General features: G+C 51.9%; 2 protein-coding genes across 17 annotated transcripts; both read right to left on the bottom strand.

Annotated features, from left to right (window-relative positions):
• Positions 1 to 10: 10 nt before the first annotated feature.
• C21H6orf136 (chromosome 21 C6orf136 homolog) lies at positions 11 to 4,345 on the bottom strand. Its single transcript, XM_076558133.1, has 6 exons — positions 4,127 to 4,345; positions 2,526 to 2,930; positions 2,086 to 2,174; positions 1,728 to 1,928; positions 392 to 461; positions 11 to 301 (listed from the first exon to the last, which is right to left on the bottom strand). Exons 1-6 carry the CDS (start codon positions 4,196 to 4,198, stop codon positions 188 to 190), a joined length of 951 nt encoding a protein of 316 aa, XP_076414248.1. The 5' UTR covers positions 4,199 to 4,345; the 3' UTR covers positions 11 to 187.
• Positions 4,346 to 4,541: 196 nt separating this feature from the next.
• Atat1 (alpha tubulin acetyltransferase 1) lies at positions 4,542 to 16,747 on the bottom strand. Of its 16 annotated transcripts, none has more exons than XM_042265588.2 (13): positions 16,593 to 16,747; positions 16,110 to 16,170; positions 15,936 to 16,027; positions 15,760 to 15,820; positions 15,518 to 15,631; positions 15,231 to 15,398; positions 10,974 to 11,019; positions 10,792 to 10,860; positions 8,455 to 8,526; positions 7,983 to 8,226; positions 5,304 to 5,383; positions 5,176 to 5,218; positions 4,542 to 4,897 (listed from the first exon to the last, which is right to left on the bottom strand). In XM_042265588.2, exons 1-13 carry the CDS (start codon positions 16,697 to 16,699, stop codon positions 4,723 to 4,725), a joined length of 1,332 nt encoding a protein of 443 aa, XP_042121522.1. In that variant the 5' UTR covers positions 16,700 to 16,747; the 3' UTR covers positions 4,542 to 4,722. The 16 variants fall into 16 exon arrangements, with proteins under 16 accessions (XP_042121522.1, XP_006997351.1, XP_076414243.1 ...); XM_006997289.4 differs by having other exon boundaries at positions 15,231 to 15,332; XM_076558128.1 differs by lacking the exon at positions 16,593 to 16,747 and adding an exon at positions 16,307 to 16,434.
• Positions 16,748 to 16,791: the final 44 nt, after the last annotated feature.

Raw genomic sequence — 16,791 nt, 5'->3', positions numbered from 1 at the left:
AAACTCTACCTCCTTGTTGCTTAAACTTTATTATTTACAAATTAAATTACACAGCAGCTTTTCACAGCATGAGATGGGAAGAAGGAAGGAGAGCGGAGGGAGGTGGCCGGCTCTGGACATTCCTGTCCACCTTCACCTCCTCTTGTGCGTAGCAAAGTCTTCAGTGATGCCCTCACTGAAGTGTGGGTCAGGCCTTGGAACACATGTGCAAGTTGGGCTCTGGCTCTGACAGCCCCAGGGCCACCAGAGCTCCCACTAGCAGCTTTTTCACAGGCGTTGGAGGTGAGTGTGAAGGCGTCAGCTGCAGAGACAAGTTAATAAGTTAATGGAGGCAGGGGAGGAACAGACATGTTCTACCCTTCACCCCACCCCACCCAGTCCCAACACCCACCTTGTCCAGGTGATGGCGACAAATGAGGCCACTGGAATTCAGGTAGAAGGTGGAATAGGCATCGAAGGTCCTGGAGAGGGGAGCAGCTTATGAGGGAGGTGAGGCATCCCAGGGATCCCAGACACCCCACTGTGCCCAGCCACCTAGGAACTCAAGACTCCTAGTGCTCAGGTTGGACTCAGAGCAGTTAAATCAGAGTGCCTTCTACAGAAGACCTGAGATCATTCTACTGTGCTGCCAACTCGGTGGCCCACTAGTTGTTTAGTGTGTGGGGGTGGTGAGTGCATGTGCCACAGCAGAAGACAACTGGGCAGCTGGTCCTCTCCCCCACCGTGTGGTTACCAGGCATTGAACTACGGCTGTCAGGCCTGGAGGCAAGCACCTTTACTCACCCCTGAAACATCTCACTCATTCATTTAAATGCTGAAGTAAATGGTAGAGGCCAAGCTTAATAATTTGGGGGGATGTACCAGCCAGAAACTTAACCATGTACTTCACCTAGGGTGGTAAAACTAAATTTAGGATGCAGTATTTTTATTCATTTGGCCTTTAATTCCTGGTCCTCCAGGAAGCAGGAATATTTTGCTCAGTAACTAAGTACTTATCACTTGTCAGGTCCAAGTAGCACAGGAAGGAAACTGAAATTTGGGGATTTTTTTTTTTCTTTCAAGACTGCTTGTCCTGGAACTCGCTTGGAGACCAGGCTGGCCTCAAACTCAGAGATCCACTTGTCTCTACCTCCCTAGTGCTGGGATTAAAAGTGTTTGTTACCATGGCTGGGCAGGGATTTATTTATTTTTTTCTTTTTTGTTTGTTTTGTTTTTTGAGATAGAGCTTCTCTGTGTAACAGCTCTGGCTGTCCTGAAACTTGCTTTGTAGACCAGGATGGCCTCAAACTCAGAGATCCAATTGCCTCTGCCTCTCCTACCGGAGAGACCTGATTCTCACACACTGTCTTATGAACCTTCACTTACATGCTATGATGTGTACTACCACATGCACACAAACACACAAAAATAAATTTTTTAAAAATTTAAAAAAATAAATTAAGCTGGGCGGTGGATACGCCTTTAATCCCAGCACTTAGGAGGCAGAGGCAGGCAGATCTGAGTTCAAGGCCAGCTTGGTCCACATGAGTGAGTTCCAGGACAGCCAGGATTGTATAGGGAAGCCTTGTCTCAGAAAACAAAAACAGAAAACCAATAAAATAAAATCTCTACCCTCAGGAAATCTACAGCCAAATCAGGATAAGTCAAGGGCTGCTGGGAGACAAGATCCCCAACTTCCAAGACAGCAGCAATATTAGGGAAGCCACTGTCGCTCCTGCCCCTCTTACCGGTAAAGCTCCTCTTTATCACGCCTGTAGAAACGCAGGAAGAGCATATGTATGGGCAGACCTACTAGACGCCAGCGGGCTTGCAGGGTCCAGTTCTCAGGGTGGCGGGTCAGCTGCAGAACCTCCAACTGAAACTGTGCAAAATAGTTCCACGCCAGGAAGCGGCAGAGGGTCAGGGACATAACGTACCATGTCCGGCCCCTGTGAGAGTCAAAGGGAGGGTACATCAGGACTGCAGGACTAGAAAGCCAAGCCAGCTTCTGCTGAAGGAGCAGGGAATGGTCGCCAGGGGTAGCCTAGAACCTCTGAGACAAGGCTCAGCACCGGGTCCTCCTCTCCCTCCCTCCCCACCTCTCACTTGGTACGGATGTTCAGGATCTCATTGATGAATTCCACATCCATTGAATACAGAGTGTAGTCATGGGAGCGAAGGAAGAGGGTAGGAAGCTGGGTAAAGAAGACGGCATCAGCTCAGTGGGAAGGAAAGATCCATTTCGGGATCTATGTACTTTATTTCTGAGCCAAGGTGTGTAGCCAAACCTGGCCTTGAACTCAGAACCCTCTTCCCTCAACCTCCTGTCACCGGTTCGGCTTCTTTCTCAGTTACCTATTTTTAGGGTCGTCTAACTTCCACTCCCACCCATAACTGAAAGGTCATCTCCAATTTAACTGTCCTTCATTCAGAGGGACATCCATTCCCTAGGGAGACACTTCACACACAGCTCTAGGCCTGCCTCATGCTGCCAAGATTCAGTTGACTAGCTTGTCTCCATAGTCTTCCCCACTACACTTGCTTACCTCCTGCCTCAGTCTCTCATACATGACAGCCAGGTGCTCCTCCATACTCTGATCTCTTGATGGGGTGGCAGGGGAGGGGTGGGAAGCTCCAGGAGCTTGGAAAGGTATCAAAGCCCCAGGATAGGGGCAAGGGGGTCCCTCAAAAAGGCTCCTAAGCCCATCCAGACAACCATTGTGCAGCTCAGGTCCTGGTCCCTCCTCCCGCTTTCCTAGAGGAAGAGCCACCCACAAAGAGTTGAGAGCCTGGACCTGAGAGACAGGTGGCGGGAGAGCCTGAGGAAGAGGGTGGGTGGGAGGAGGATGTGGGGGTGTGAGAGACCAGAGAAGAGGAAAAGATGGAGAAGTGGGTGGGGTGGAGTGGGGCCAGGTGGGTGGGAACGGCAGAGTCCGAGGAGAAAGCTGGTCCTAGAGAGAGAACAGAAAGAAAAAAGTCAGGTGTCTAGGCTAGGCATGGTGGTACTAGGGAGGCAAGAGAGGCAGGACTGCCCACTGAGTTCCAGGCCAGCCAAACAAAACATCAGCTGTCTAACGCTTCATCCCAGCGGGGCTGTTAACAAGGTTCAAATGCTACCTGCTCCTCTGGCAGAAGAGAGAACCAGAGGAAGGAGGGGTGGAGTCACCGCTGTCTCCAGACACGAGGAAAGGGTGTTGGGAGAACAGTACCAGTGACACCTTCCCCAACCTTAGGAAAAGCACCTTGACATTTACAGCCCCTCACGAATCGGAGCCAGTTTTACATCTCTGACTCCAAGAACTGTAAGAATATGTTTTATGAACAATTGAAGAACCGGTTTACTGCATGGTGGATGAAGTGATGTGACCTGTAACAAGTTCCTGATTCTGAAACAGAGTTGTGCAGGGCAAAGGACATACAGGTGAAAAGGTATGAATTTTGAGTTCCGACTCTATTGGAACCTCAGGACTTTTTCCCTACGCCCCAGTTTCCTGTAAATGGAGAACAGTTAGGCCTCCGGGACCCATAATGAGGGCTATACAGGGTGATGAAGGTAGATTAAACGCCAGCATCCATAAAGTAGCACATAAATGGAAACTATTATCATTCTGGGCCCCACTGAACGACATAACGCCGTCCGACTGCTGAAGCGTGAACTCCTCCGGTCACTAACAGTTACTGCAGGGATGGCAGGTCAGCCTGGGTCAGGGCTGATTCCGAGTCCCTTGGCTCCCAGGGCCGTGGGACCCGGGTGCCTGGCCTTGCCCTCCAGGAGCCTTCCCGCCGGGGGCGTGGCAGTGCGGCGGCCCGCACCCCGGAGCCGGGACCGGTCCGCGGGCAGCCTTGCAGCCTGGAGCGCTCTGCAGGTGCAGCGCAGGCCCGCAGTTCCGGCCTCCCCGCCCTGCCCTTCAAATCACCTCCGGGCGCAGGTAACGGCGGAGGCTGGGGCGCGCAGCTGCACCTCACCGGGGACGCCGGTGCCCCGGGCCCCCGGACCCCGGCAGCCTACGCCAACCCCGCGCCCCTAACGCGCGCCGCGCCGGCATGGGAAGGGGCTGCGGGGCCACTGCGCCTGCGCCGCCCCGCCCCTCGCCCGGCTCCGAGGAGGGTCTCCGCCCGCCCCCCGCCGCCGCCGCCGCCGCCTCACCTGGGGTCGAGCCTGGTAGGCGCGCAGGCAGGGCCCGAGGCGCCGGGCGGCCCCCCGGCTCGGGCGGTACATGGTGTTCTGGGGTGAGAGGGCGCCTCCCTCCCGCGTCCCGTCTCCTCACTGGGCAGCGCGCCCCGGGGCCGGCTTCGTGAAGGGAGAGGAGGGAGGGGGGCCGGGGCCGAGGGAGGGAAACGGAGACGCCGTGCGCCTGCGCAGTGTGGGCCCGCCGCCGCCGCCGCCGCCGCCGCCGCGGTGCCGCTGCGCGGGTGTGCGCCTGCGCCTGGCGGGCCGAGCAGCGCCTGCGCAGCCCCTGGCCAGGCCTAGCAAAGTCTTCAGTGAAGGTCGAGCTGAATGTGGTTTAATGAGAATGGGGGTGGGTGAATTAAGTAATGACCAGTCACTTTCTTTCAATGAGTATAGTGATAAAAAATAAATACTTTTATTGCTCTCGTTAAAAATAAGATACAAACGATCTGAAGCTTGATAGGCCTGTTGAATGAATGAATGAATGCATCCATTATGAGGGCTGAGCTTTGGCCGTGTCCTGTGGTGAAGGAGAAGTAATACGGACTTGGAAAGAGTGGAGGAGGCTGTGGTCACCAAGGCCGGGTGCTGCGGCGTTCCTGCAGGTTTCGGATAAACCTGGCGTTGAGGACGTCCCCACCCACCGGCCAGGACTGAGCTGATCGATTCTGGACCGTGGGAGCAACTGTACTCGAGGGTTCCTCCCCAGACCCAAAGGTTAACAAGACCTGATCCTCACTGGACAACCTGGGGGGCAGGGAGACGGAGAGCGGGTTAGAGCTGCCCACAGGAATTCCTATTAGATTCTTCAAGGCCCTAGGTGCCATGTCAATGAGGAGAACACCTGTTGGGGAACAAGACCGGGACAGTTAACACTGCACAAACTTCAGCCCGCAGAGCACGGCAGAGGGAGGCACCAGAGCTCAACCCACGAGGAAGAAGGCTGTGTTAGCAGGAAGCATGTGAGAACAATGTTAGGCAGTGTCAGAGGTGCGGGCGGCTGTTAGGGGAGGTGCAGACCTCACCTATCCTCTGCTTCCTGTTCCCCCTGCTTCCGTTCTTGGTTGCCTGTGGAAATACCAGGCATCTGGGGAGACTGCAGTAGTATGTGTGTGGCCCACTTGATTGAAGAATAGAAAGAGTGACCACTTACCTGTGCCCAGGGATGAGGTACTGATTCCCCCATGGCGGCTGTAGTGGCAGCTTTGGGCTGCCAGCCCCCGGGGAGTCACCCTGTAGAAGAAATGGGAGATGATGGGAAGAGGCTCAGGATGAAAGATGGCGTGGAGGGGTCAGAGGAGAGAGGAGGAACAGCATGAGAGCAAGGACAGAGGGCCGCTGTCACCCAAGGGTTCCTGTCTAAGCTTTTCCCAGCAAAGGTAGGGGAGGGCTCATTGTATACCTCACGATTTTTAAAGTATCCCCGCTGCGTTGCTTTATCCCAACGGGGTGGTGTGGTGTGTGATGTGATCCAATTATGTCATAAAAACACTCACGCAGCTGGGCCGTGGTGGCACACGCCTTTAATCCCAGCACTCGGGAGGCAGAGCCAGGCAGATCTCTGTGAGTTCAAGGCCAGCCTGGGCTACAGACTGAGTTCCAGGAAAGGCGCAAAGCTACACAGAGTAACCCTGTCTCGAAAAACCAAAAACAAACAAAAAACACTCATATCATGCAAAAAAAGGAGCTTCTTGGACCATGTGCCCTGATATTTGAAAACATAGTTACCTTAAATATAAGATCTCAGACCAGAGTAGCAAGGCCAAATTTAGGAGGAACGGGCTGTCTTTTCAGGAGGATGACAGACTCTGTTGAACTATTATTATTATTATTGAGGCAGGGTTTCACTATGTAGCTTGGCTGGACTGGAACGTGCTATGTAGATCAGGCTCGATTCAAACTCTTATCAAGATCTACCTGCCTCTGCCTCCTAAGAGCTGGGATTAAAGGCATGTGCCATCATGCCTGGTACCCTGTGGGGACGGTTAGTAGGTAGGACTTGGGAGAGCACTGAGGGATTAGTGGGGCAGACATGAAACAGTCCTGAGGTTAATGAATCCCAAGATCCCAGGAAATCTTAACACTGTCCAGGGCTGGCCAGGGGAAGGAGGCAGCAGTCGCTGGGGAGGGACCTAAAGTTAGCTCCCAAGTGGACTGAGAGGTCCACAGAGTCACTGCAACTCTAGGATAGAACCAGCAACAGAGATGGGGAGGGGCAGACCCTCAAAAGGGGGGCGGGGGACTCTGAGCTCTGCTGCAGATCTCAGAGTGGAGAGGAGAGGAGACCCCAGGAAAATACTGACGCACAAATGAAGCTGACACCTTAAGCTGTTCTTCGTTGAAAATGTCAATTTAGAAAACAGAAGAATCCACACTTTATTGAGACACCACTGAGAGGGAGGAGGAACGAGGGAGGGAGGGAGGGAGGTCCTGCTCCCAAGGACTTGAGGAACACAGTGGGGCACCTGATCTACCACATGTTCGGGGGCGGGGAGAGGAAGGGTCTTTCTGTACCCTGGGCATGGAGGCAGGGAAGGAGAATCTTCCTATGGAGGGAAAGGAGTAAGGGCAGCAGAAGGATGGCCCCATCTCATCCCAAGACAATCTCACAAGTCTGTCTATGGGGAGGCAGGGAGGTTGGGGGTGTCCAGGATCTAATGGACCGGGCTTATCTTCAGAGACACAGCTACGTGGTCCTGGGGCGTTTGCTGGGACCACTGTCTCTACTGCCAAGAGACAGACTCAGATCATCTGAGGAAAGTGGCGGTGTCTGTGGGTCCCCCAAGAGACCCCAAAGCAACATGTGACACATCTACACGTCGGAAAGTACAAGTTTGGCAATGTTGGGAGGACCCTGCTGGGAAGCCAAGGAGTCCTTGTCCCAGCAGCCTGGACTGCTCTGAAGCAGAGCTTGCTCACAGGCTGGCATCAGCAGACTAACGGACAGGTTTGTTTGGCAGCAGGATGCAGGATTAGAGCTACCAGTGGGCACTGTGGAGGGAATTATCCACTGACAGGACACTCTTTAAAGGTTTCCCTGGCGGAAGAGGCCCTTGGACCTTCTCCAGTGGTCTGGAGTCTGACCACAAGCAGAGAATGTGCTTCTCTAGGGAGTCAGCAGGAGCCATTTAGCCCAAGAGTTCTGGGAACAGAATGGGCTGTCTGTGGGAGAGTGTTCAGAGCACATGTTGGGAGTGTGGGGTGTCTTCTGTGGTAAGAAAAGCTACAAAGAGTTAGGCTATTTAGAACCCTGGCAACCCAGCTGTTCAAGAAAGGGGAAGAAAAAAATCTCAATGGAAGAGTGAGCTGCAGGTGGGGAAGGAGGAGGGCAAGGGGCAGCTGTCAGTCTGTCAGTATCGACTCTCCTCAGAGCGGGGAAGGGAGCTGTGGAGGGATGTTATGGACAGGCGGAGGGGAGAGGGAAGGCAGGGAGAGAGAAAAACAGAGATGTCAGAGGTGAAGAAGACGCTAAGAGGAGACATAAAGCTCTTGGCACAGAGGCCCTTGGCCTTGGAACCCAGTGGTTCCCAGTCTGTAAGACACATGCCTATCCCTGGCAAATGTTAAAACAAGATTCCCCCAGTTTTGAAAGGCTCAAAGCCCCCACCCAATGGATTCTGTCTTCCTACTCTTTTGATGACCTCATTAACTCTGGTCCATGGCTCCGTACAAAGCACCTCAGATCCTTCACTCTTTTTCCAGACCAATGCTGCAGAAACTAGTGTTTTTGGTGAAGATTTCACTGTTCCACATTTCTGGGGGATTCCCCTCATCCTTCACCATTCCTAACTTCTAGACATCCCGAGGCTCCCAAATTTGCAAGCCCTATTACCTGGTGCGTCTGCGCTGGGCTGGGCTGCCCCCAGGGTCGGAGGCCAGCAGAAGGCGGGCAGTGGGGTGCGGGGGGCAGAGACGCAGGGAGCGGAGCAGCTCTTGCTCTGGCACAAAGGGTCGGAGGGGACCCCGATCTGGAGAGTTTCCCAGGCTGCTAGAGCGTGGTGGTGGGTGAGCTGGAGGGGTGGCGCGGCGAGGGGCCCTGTTCAGGGGCCAAGGAGGCTCCACAGCCACCTTCAGGACTGGGGGAAGAGGGAGAGCAGAGTCACAATGACCAAGGTTAGGCAGAGAAAGCAGCTGTAGCCTTTTCTTACTGGCACCCGGCTACCTTCCCTTAACCATTCTTCCCCAGGTCCTTATGCCTAGCCAGCCTCCCCATCTGGTTCTCAGGGCTTGGCCACCCTCTTCTGAGTCCTCGGCCCAGCTACCCTCCCCTAACCCCACCCCCACCCCTCCCCCCACCCCCTTACATTCTCTGTCACTGGAGGAGTATGGCTTGATGTCTCCCTCTGCCCTTTTTGGTGGCAGCTTCCGTGCTGGAGCTGGTGGTAACAGGGACACAGGAAGTTTTAGGAGATGCACCTTCCACCCCTCCTCCCTGCCACTTCCCCACAGTCCCAAACTTCTGCTCCCTGACGCCACAGCTCCTCCTGGGAATGCCAGGATAGAAGCCAGCAGCCGTGCCTGGCAAAGCCAGCACACCAAAGGGAGTCCGGGGAGGAACGCTGGAGCACTTTCCGGGAGAGCCAGAAGGAGTAGGCCAGACACAGAGTTCAGGAGAAAGATCCAGGGGAGACCAGGGCCTGGGAGATACAGGGAAGGGTGGCCAAGGGGAGGCGAGCTCTTACTGTCCATGGGTGTTGTCAGGCCCCCCTGGGGTTCTGGGGCAGTGGAATAGTCCCAGCTGGGCCAGTGAGGACCCTGGGTCCCTCTAGATGAGATGGACAAAGCCCTTGGTTAATTGGGAATTGTTCTGGGGAGGGGAGTAGAGAGGAGGTACAGAACCTCTCCTTCCTGTACAAAAAAGCATGGAAAGACTGAGGTTTTATTAGGTTTTAAGATAATAACAGAATGTGGTGGCACATGCCTTTAGTCCCTGCATTGGAAAGGTAGAGGCAGGCCTGACAGACATGTCAAGTTTCAGGACAGCCGGAGTTACAGAGTGAGACCCTGTCTCAAACAAGGAGCCAGGCATGGTGGTGCATGCCTTAATCCCAGAACTCAGGAGGCAGAAGCAGGACAGGCTTTGAGTTCAAGACCACCCTGGTCTACATAACAAGTTCCAAGACAGTCAGAGAAACACAGAGAGATCCTGTCTCAACCCCTTTATCCCCCCAATAAAGAGAAAAAATTGTGGGCATCTGCAAAAGGGTTTCAGCAAGTGGAAATTACTGTGTGGCAAGGGGCAAGGGTGGGTTACCTCCCTTTCTTAGGTTTTGTATCACAAACCTGATGGAGGGTTTCAATCAGCCCTCTGTGGATCTGCATCCATCCCAGATAGCAGCAAGACCTCACTGCCTGTTAGACGGTAGCCTCCGAAACTACCATAGGTCATGGACGTGATGGGCCTCTGGAAGCCTGGGCTGACACTAATAAAGAGCAATGAGCTCTTCTTTTTTTTTTTTTGGTTTTTCGAGACAGGGTTTCTCTGTGTAGCTTTGCGCCTTTCCTGGAACTCATTCTGTAGCTCAGGCTGGCCTTGAACTCAAAGAGATCAGCCTGGCTCTGCCTCCGGAGTCTGGGATTGAAGGCATGCGCCACCACCGCCTGGCACAATGAGCTCTTCTTTGGGCCACTGTTACTCCTTTTCTATTTCTAGATCAAGGGGTAACTAACCACAAGGCTATCCCAGGAAGGACATTCTGTGCCATGCAGCACACTACTGGTGAGGACTGTGCCCTCTCCCTGAGGATGTACTCGGGAGGGAGCAGGGGAGGCAGGAGGCAGCCTGTGAGTTTTACTACAAATAGGTTTATTTATTTTATTTATTTATTTTATTATTTTTTTAAAGACAGGGTTTCTCTGTATGCCCTGGCTGTCCTGGAACTTTGTAGACCAGGCTGGCCTCAAATTCACAGAGGTTCACCTGCCTCTGTCTCTCGAGTGCTGGGATTAAAGGCATGCGCTACCATGCCCAGCCAGGTTTAATTATTTTTGAAAAAATATTTTTCTTTTAAGGCAGGATCTCATATGTAGCTCTGGCTAGCCTAGACCTTGCCATGTAGACTAGGCTAGCTCCAAACTCATATAGCACTACCTGCCTTGGCCTCCTGAATGCTGGGATCAAAGGCATGTATCACCATGCCAGGTAGAAATGTTATAAATTGAGAGCATTTAAACCTTGCACTGTTCACATCTCTATGCCATGAAGAGAAATCAAGGACTGTTGGGCTCACTTGCCTGTCGCTCCCTGGCTGACAGAGCCTGAAGAATTTACAGAGTAATCTGATTTTGGCCTGTTTTGAGGGAGCTGACCTAGTCAAGAGGCTGTGCTGACATCAGTGGCCAGCCAAGCTCTGAAGGGGCTTAAAGAGAACCCTTGCTGGGGGCAGGGCCAGGTGCACCTCGGCCGGCCGTGAACAGTGTGGTTAGAGCACGTGCTCCAGCATGAGCAGGATCCGAGTTCTTCCCCGCTATACAAAGCACTAGCTCCCCGCAGGGCACGGCAAACAGGGGACTGCTGGACATGTGGGTGGCTTTTGGGTGTTCTGAAGTGCCAGTGGATAGCACTGCACACTTCAGAACCTCTGGAGAAACCAGACGTCACGGCCCTTTAATTCCACCCAGTCCACCCACGCAGGATTTACCAGCAGGCGTGGGATCGACCTCCGAAGCACGAGAGTGTCGAGTTGCCCTCAGAGAGGGAGCTGGGGGCCCTGTGAGGAAGGAAGAGGTGGTGGCCCTCAGTGGGGGCCAGTGGGACCAGGGGCCCACCTCTTTCCTTTCCCTCTTCCCAACTACTACACCAACACAAGGTAAGGAAACTTACGATGCTGATGGGCAAAGAAGCCTTCAAAGATCACAAAGTTGTTCACCTGGAAGAAGAAGTAAACAAGGCACGTTGTCCACTCAATCTCAGCACACAGTGGGTACAGAACCCTTGCCAGAAAGACCACACGGGTGGGCATGGATGTAGCTCAGCTAGTAGAGTGCTTACCTACCATCCATGAAGCCCTGGGTTCAAGCCTCAGCACCACATACATTAGGTACAGTGCCACATGCCTGTCACCCCAGCACTTGGAAAAGAAAGGTAGGAGGACCGAGTTCAAGGTTATCCTCAACTAGACAGAGAGCTGGGGGCCAGCCTGGGTTACAAGAGACCCTGCCCCAAGAAACGATAACTAGGGGCTAGAGAGATGGTTCAGTGCTTAAGAGCACTGGCTGCTCTTGCATAAGACTTATTTCCCAGCATCCAACATGGCAGCTTACAACTATCTGTAACTCCAGTCCCAGGGGATCCAACACCCTTTCTGACCTCCTCCATGGATACTAAGCACACCCATACTGCACATATATTCATGCAGGCAAAATATTCATACACATAATAAAATAAATCTAGCTAGGCAGTGGTGCCACATGGCTTTTCTCCCAGCAGAGGGAGAGGTGGTCAGCTGGTCTACAGTCAAGAGGACAAAACACTTCCTGTTTTCAGAACTTACTATTGAACCACAGAAATCAAAGCAGTGTGATAGAAGGATCCAAGAGCTAAAAACACATGAATATACAGTGTGAAAGTGGCCTAGGACAGATGTCAATCAACAGAACAGAATCAAAGGTCCACAGATAAACTTAGGTGTCCACGGTCAACTGATTTTCAACCAAGATGCCAAGATCTTTCAACAGAGATTGAACAAATGTTCCTTTAACAAATGGTGCTTGGAAAAATGAATCTCCACAAGCAGAGTTATTATCATAGCACAGATGCAAAGTAAATCAAGGGGCTGGGAGATACTGCTCTTCTGGGTCCCTTGCATTCCCAGCATCCACGTGGCAGCTCACAAACACCTGTAATTCCAGGGGATCCAACTCCCTATTTCCACCTCTGCAGATACTGCATGCGCATGGTACACAAACATACATGCAGTACTCAAACATACATACACATCTTAACAGAGAGCTCACATGGCGTCTGCTAATACAGAACATCTGCTGGCATTACAAGCTAACTGCTCCACTTGTCCACAGTAAGCAGCAAGTGTCCGTTGTGAAGAATGTGCCCCTTCCACTGTTCTTACTTTTTTTTTAAAGGTGTTCTCACTCTGTACCTCCTTCCGTCCTGGAATTCACTCTGTAGACCAGGATACCCTCAAACTCACAGAGATCCTCCTGCTGCTGCCTCCTGAGGGCTGGGATTAAAGGCGTGCGCCACCACCGCCCAGCTGTGATTGTGTTTTTCACTCAGGTAAAAACCAAAGCCTTTACAGTGACTTGTGTGGCCCTCAGTGTCCCCTCCTTTCCCTCGGCTCTACCTCCTGCACTCCTTCTGTCCCACGTAGCTGGGCGGGTCTCACTGCATGACCTCTGTACTGGCCATCATCTCACGCTGGACACTGCACCGCCACACACTTGCTTCATGCTTTTGCACAAATGGACTAGCCTCTCAGTGACAGCTTCCTCCAGTATCTCACTTGTACCTGTGAAGCCCCTCCCCCACCAACACTGGTTTCATTTTCTCAGAACACCCTTAACTACAGTAAAGAATGCTTTTGGCTTTTGTTGCTGTTTAAACAGGGTCTTTCTAGGAAGTCCTGGAACTCAACATTCAGATCAGGCTGGCTTTGAACTGAGAGACCTGCCTGCCTCTGCCTCCCCAGTGCTGGGACTGAAGGGATGCACCACCTTGCCTGGCCCTAGAATACATTATGTTTGTCTGGTTCCACATTTAGAAAGCAGATTCTTGGGCTGGAGAGATGGCTCAGAGGTTAAGAGCACTGACTGCTCTTCCAGAGGCCCTGGATTCAATTCCCAGCAACCACATGGTGGCTCACAACCATCTGTAATGAGATCTGGTGCCCTCTTCTGGCCTGCTGCATACATAATATATAAATAAATTAAAAAAAAAAAAAAAAGAAAGAAAGAAAGCAGATTCTTTGGTTTGGTTACATATTCCTAGTGCCCACAACAGTATCAGACACACAGTAAATGTTTGTTGAATGCATTAGTAATGTGTCTATACTCACAAACAAAGTCACCCTCCCATGATCCACCAAACCCCCTGAGGACTGAGATGTCTATTATTCTGGATCTTCCATAAATTGACCAATGAGAAACACCCTTTGTGAGAACCAGGTGGAGTGAGAACAAGGTGGAAATGAGCTGCCTGTGTTTGGGGATGAAAATGAAGTACAGTAAACGACCTATGTCCAGGTGTGGTGGAGAACTCTGGAAGTAGAGGCAGGATGATCTTTATGGTTCACAGCGTGATTTATATAGACAGCTCCAGGACAGTCAAAGCTACACAGAGAGACCCTGTCTCAAAAAACCAACAACAGAAAGAAAGGAAGGACCCCTGATGAAGGATAACTATGACGTGGCTCAGAGACTTAGAACCCTTACTCCTCTTGCAGAGGACCCAGGTTAGGTTCTCACACCTCTGGCCTCCATGGAATGTACTCACTGTACACATATTCTCATGTAGGAACACTCACATACACATACATGTAAACAAAGAACGGATAATTTTTAGAAAAGAATAAAAATAACAAGTAGGCATGGTAATCTGGCAGTTAGGAGTCCGAGGCAGAATTACTGTGAGTGTAAAGCCATCCTGGGCTACACTGGGAGTTTCAGTTACAGAATAAGATCCTGTCTAAAAACAGGCCAGCAGAAATCCCCTAAGACTGACCGTGGTGGAGGCAGAGGCAGGCGGATTTCTGTGAGTTCCAGGTTGGCCAACACTACACCATGAGACTCTCTCAACAAAAAGTCTCTCAAAACAACAAAAAAGCATCACATAGTGGTACATGCCTTTAATCCCAGCACTCTGGGCAGAGGCAGGTGGATTGCTATGAGTTTGAAGCCAGCCTGGTTTACACAGTGAGTTCTAGGACAGCCACAGCTACACAGTGAGACCCCAGCTCAAACAAACAAACAACAACAACAAAAACAAAAAACCAAAAAAGAAAAGAAGACAGGATGAACATTTCTGGAACATGTAATAGTGTAAGAAGAGAAAGATTTAGTTGTAAAATAAATCACACTAGACATTGTGACATAATGCTAGCTCTTGGAAAGCTGAGGCAGGAGGATCATCCATTTGAGGTGTGCAGGCTATACAGCAAGTCTCCTTCAAAAACAAAACAGCTGGTCATCAAGGTATACCTGTCATTCCATAACTCAGGAGGTAGAGAGAAGAGAATCACCATGAGTTCAAGGCCAGCCTTAGACCCTGTTTCCAAAAAAGAAAAAAGTGGCGCCCTGGACACATGTACATATAAGCAAAGCTACAAGGACTCAGTAGATTTTATATATATGCACATCTATGTACATACGTATGTACATGTAACAATAATAAAGAAGTTGGAAGGCGGCAGTGCTGTAGATACAGAGCTCATGTAGGAAGTTCTCATAAAATAAAAAGAAAGTAGCTGAGGTGTAGGCACATCCCTCTAATCCCAGCACTCTGGAGGCAGAGGCAGGGGGATCTCTGTGTGCTTCAGGCCGGCCTGGGCTACAAGGTGAGTTCCAGGATAGCCAGAGTGACCCAGTGAGACTTTATTTGAAAATATTAAAAGAAATTAGAGGCTGAAGAGCCAGCTCAGCAGTTCAGAGTGCATGCTGCTCTTGCAAAGGACTGAGGTTCAACCCCCAGCACATGGTGGCTCACAACCATCTCTAAGTCTAGTTCCAGTGGTCTGACACCCTCTTCTGACCTGTTTGTTCAGGCATGAACATGGTGCACATATACACACGTGGGCGAAACATTCATACACATAAAATGAAATGTCTAAAACAACAACAAAACAACCCAAGGTAGGACTGATCAGATGTTCAGTTCTCAGAACCCATGTGGCGGAAGGTCCAAACTGATTCTTACATCTTTCATCTCCACACATGAACTGGAATGCACAGTAAGAAAATAAATGTAAATTTTTAAAAAAGGGGAGTAGAGATGTAATTCAATGGCAGGGCACATGTATAGCATGCCCAAGGCCCTAGCTCTGATCCCCAGCACCGTAGAAGGATCAGTCAATCTACTGGGATTGCCCAGGGAGATGAGGTGCTGCCCGTGTGCGGAGCCTCTAACCTGCGGGACTGTGGTCTCCAGGTTGTAGTGCTTGTTCAGGAACTTCAGCAGCTTTGGTGACGGTCGATCAATGGCCAGCTGGTGTGGTTCAACTCGCTCTTTCTGTAGGAAATGGGAGACTTGGGGGCAGGGGGTGGTGGTGGAGCATGCTAGCAGGAAATTGGGAGCCTGGCAAGGGAACATGAAGGAAATGGACCACTGTGGGGCCGGCAGCAGAGCCTCTGGGAGTCGCAGGGTGCGGAACCTTTCAGCTCCGCGATGACTAACCCATAAAGACGGGGTGGTACCTGTAACATATACTGGAAGAGCTCCCGTCCGTGGCCGTGCCGCTGCACCGACTCGTGGATGTAGAAATCCAGAATGCAAAGTGGTTCTACTTCATTGTGAGCTTCGCGGTCATCCTACAAGGTCGAGAACAACACAACTTTTTAGGCGCCAGGCATCTTCGTTACCCACCCCACCCCATCCTCCTCCACGTTTCTTCTCCGGCACCAAAGCTTACAAACGCCCAGTCTGCAGCAACACTCACCAGTACAAAGAGCTTCTTGTATCCAACTTTGAGGAAACCAATAATGGCTCCTTTCCCTGCCCTGTGGGGTGGGGAAAATCATGAACCAGTGGCAACTGTCTGGGAGAGACAGTGAAAGAAAGGAGGACAGCTAAGGATAAGCAAGGGTTTGATTCGGATGGAAGAACAGAACTCACGATCGGGCTGAAGTGTCCTTTAGTATATAAACAACATGGCGGTTACTCTGCATTCTGCAAGCACTGGTGATGGGTGCGGGAAGGTGCTGGGCCTGCAGAGGTGAAGACAGACTTTGTACGGGCCCTTACCTGCCACCCCGCTTTACCTTTACCGGTCCGAGAGGTGCCCCGTACCTTGGCAGAGGCCTTGCCCAGCTCGTCTACAATAGTCATGATTTGCTGCTGCAGATCCACACTGCAGAGAGAGGGGTCGGTCAGACACTTGCTGGGGTTACAGCGTCCCAGGTTACTCCTGGCAGCCTGCTCGCTCCCACCCCGGCTCTTCCATGGGGTCTCTGCCTTTGCTTGGAACACTTCATCTCCCACCTCACCGCTCCAGACCCCGAACTTCGGCTTCACAGCTCCCACGCTAAGGTTACTGTGGGGCACTAGGAAAGGCGGGTCACCCAGTCTCTAGTTGAGGTCACATTGGGCCAAGGGATGAAAGGCTAAGGATGCAGGCCGATTAACCCAGGTAGATCCAGGGTCAAAGGCCACCAAAAACCAGGCTGTGAACGCAAGAATGGCCAGTAGTCATCGAGAAGGGGGCGTGGTGCCTTAACCAGATTTGGCGAGGAACCGGGACAGAAGGGCTACGGGGCGGGTTTGAAATGTCACCGGGCCGGCGTTGTGGTTCCGGGTCGGCGGGCCGGAGGCCGCAGGTGCTGGTCCAGCACGGTGATCCGCTCCGGGAACAGCGCATCCACATCGAACGGGAACTCCATGGCCCATTGTGCGGGACCGGACACGCCCCACACAACGTCATTTCCGCCACCAGGGGCGCAAACCCTGTCTTTATTTCCAGGACCCGCCTCCA

This window comes from Peromyscus maniculatus, chromosome 21 (genome assembly GCF_049852395.1).
Source record: "Peromyscus maniculatus bairdii isolate BWxNUB_F1_BW_parent chromosome 21, HU_Pman_BW_mat_3.1, whole genome shotgun sequence".
Classification (NCBI taxonomy): Eukaryota; Metazoa; Chordata; class Mammalia; order Rodentia; family Cricetidae; genus Peromyscus; species Peromyscus maniculatus.
This window is presented reverse-complemented; position numbering and strand designations above follow the sequence as displayed.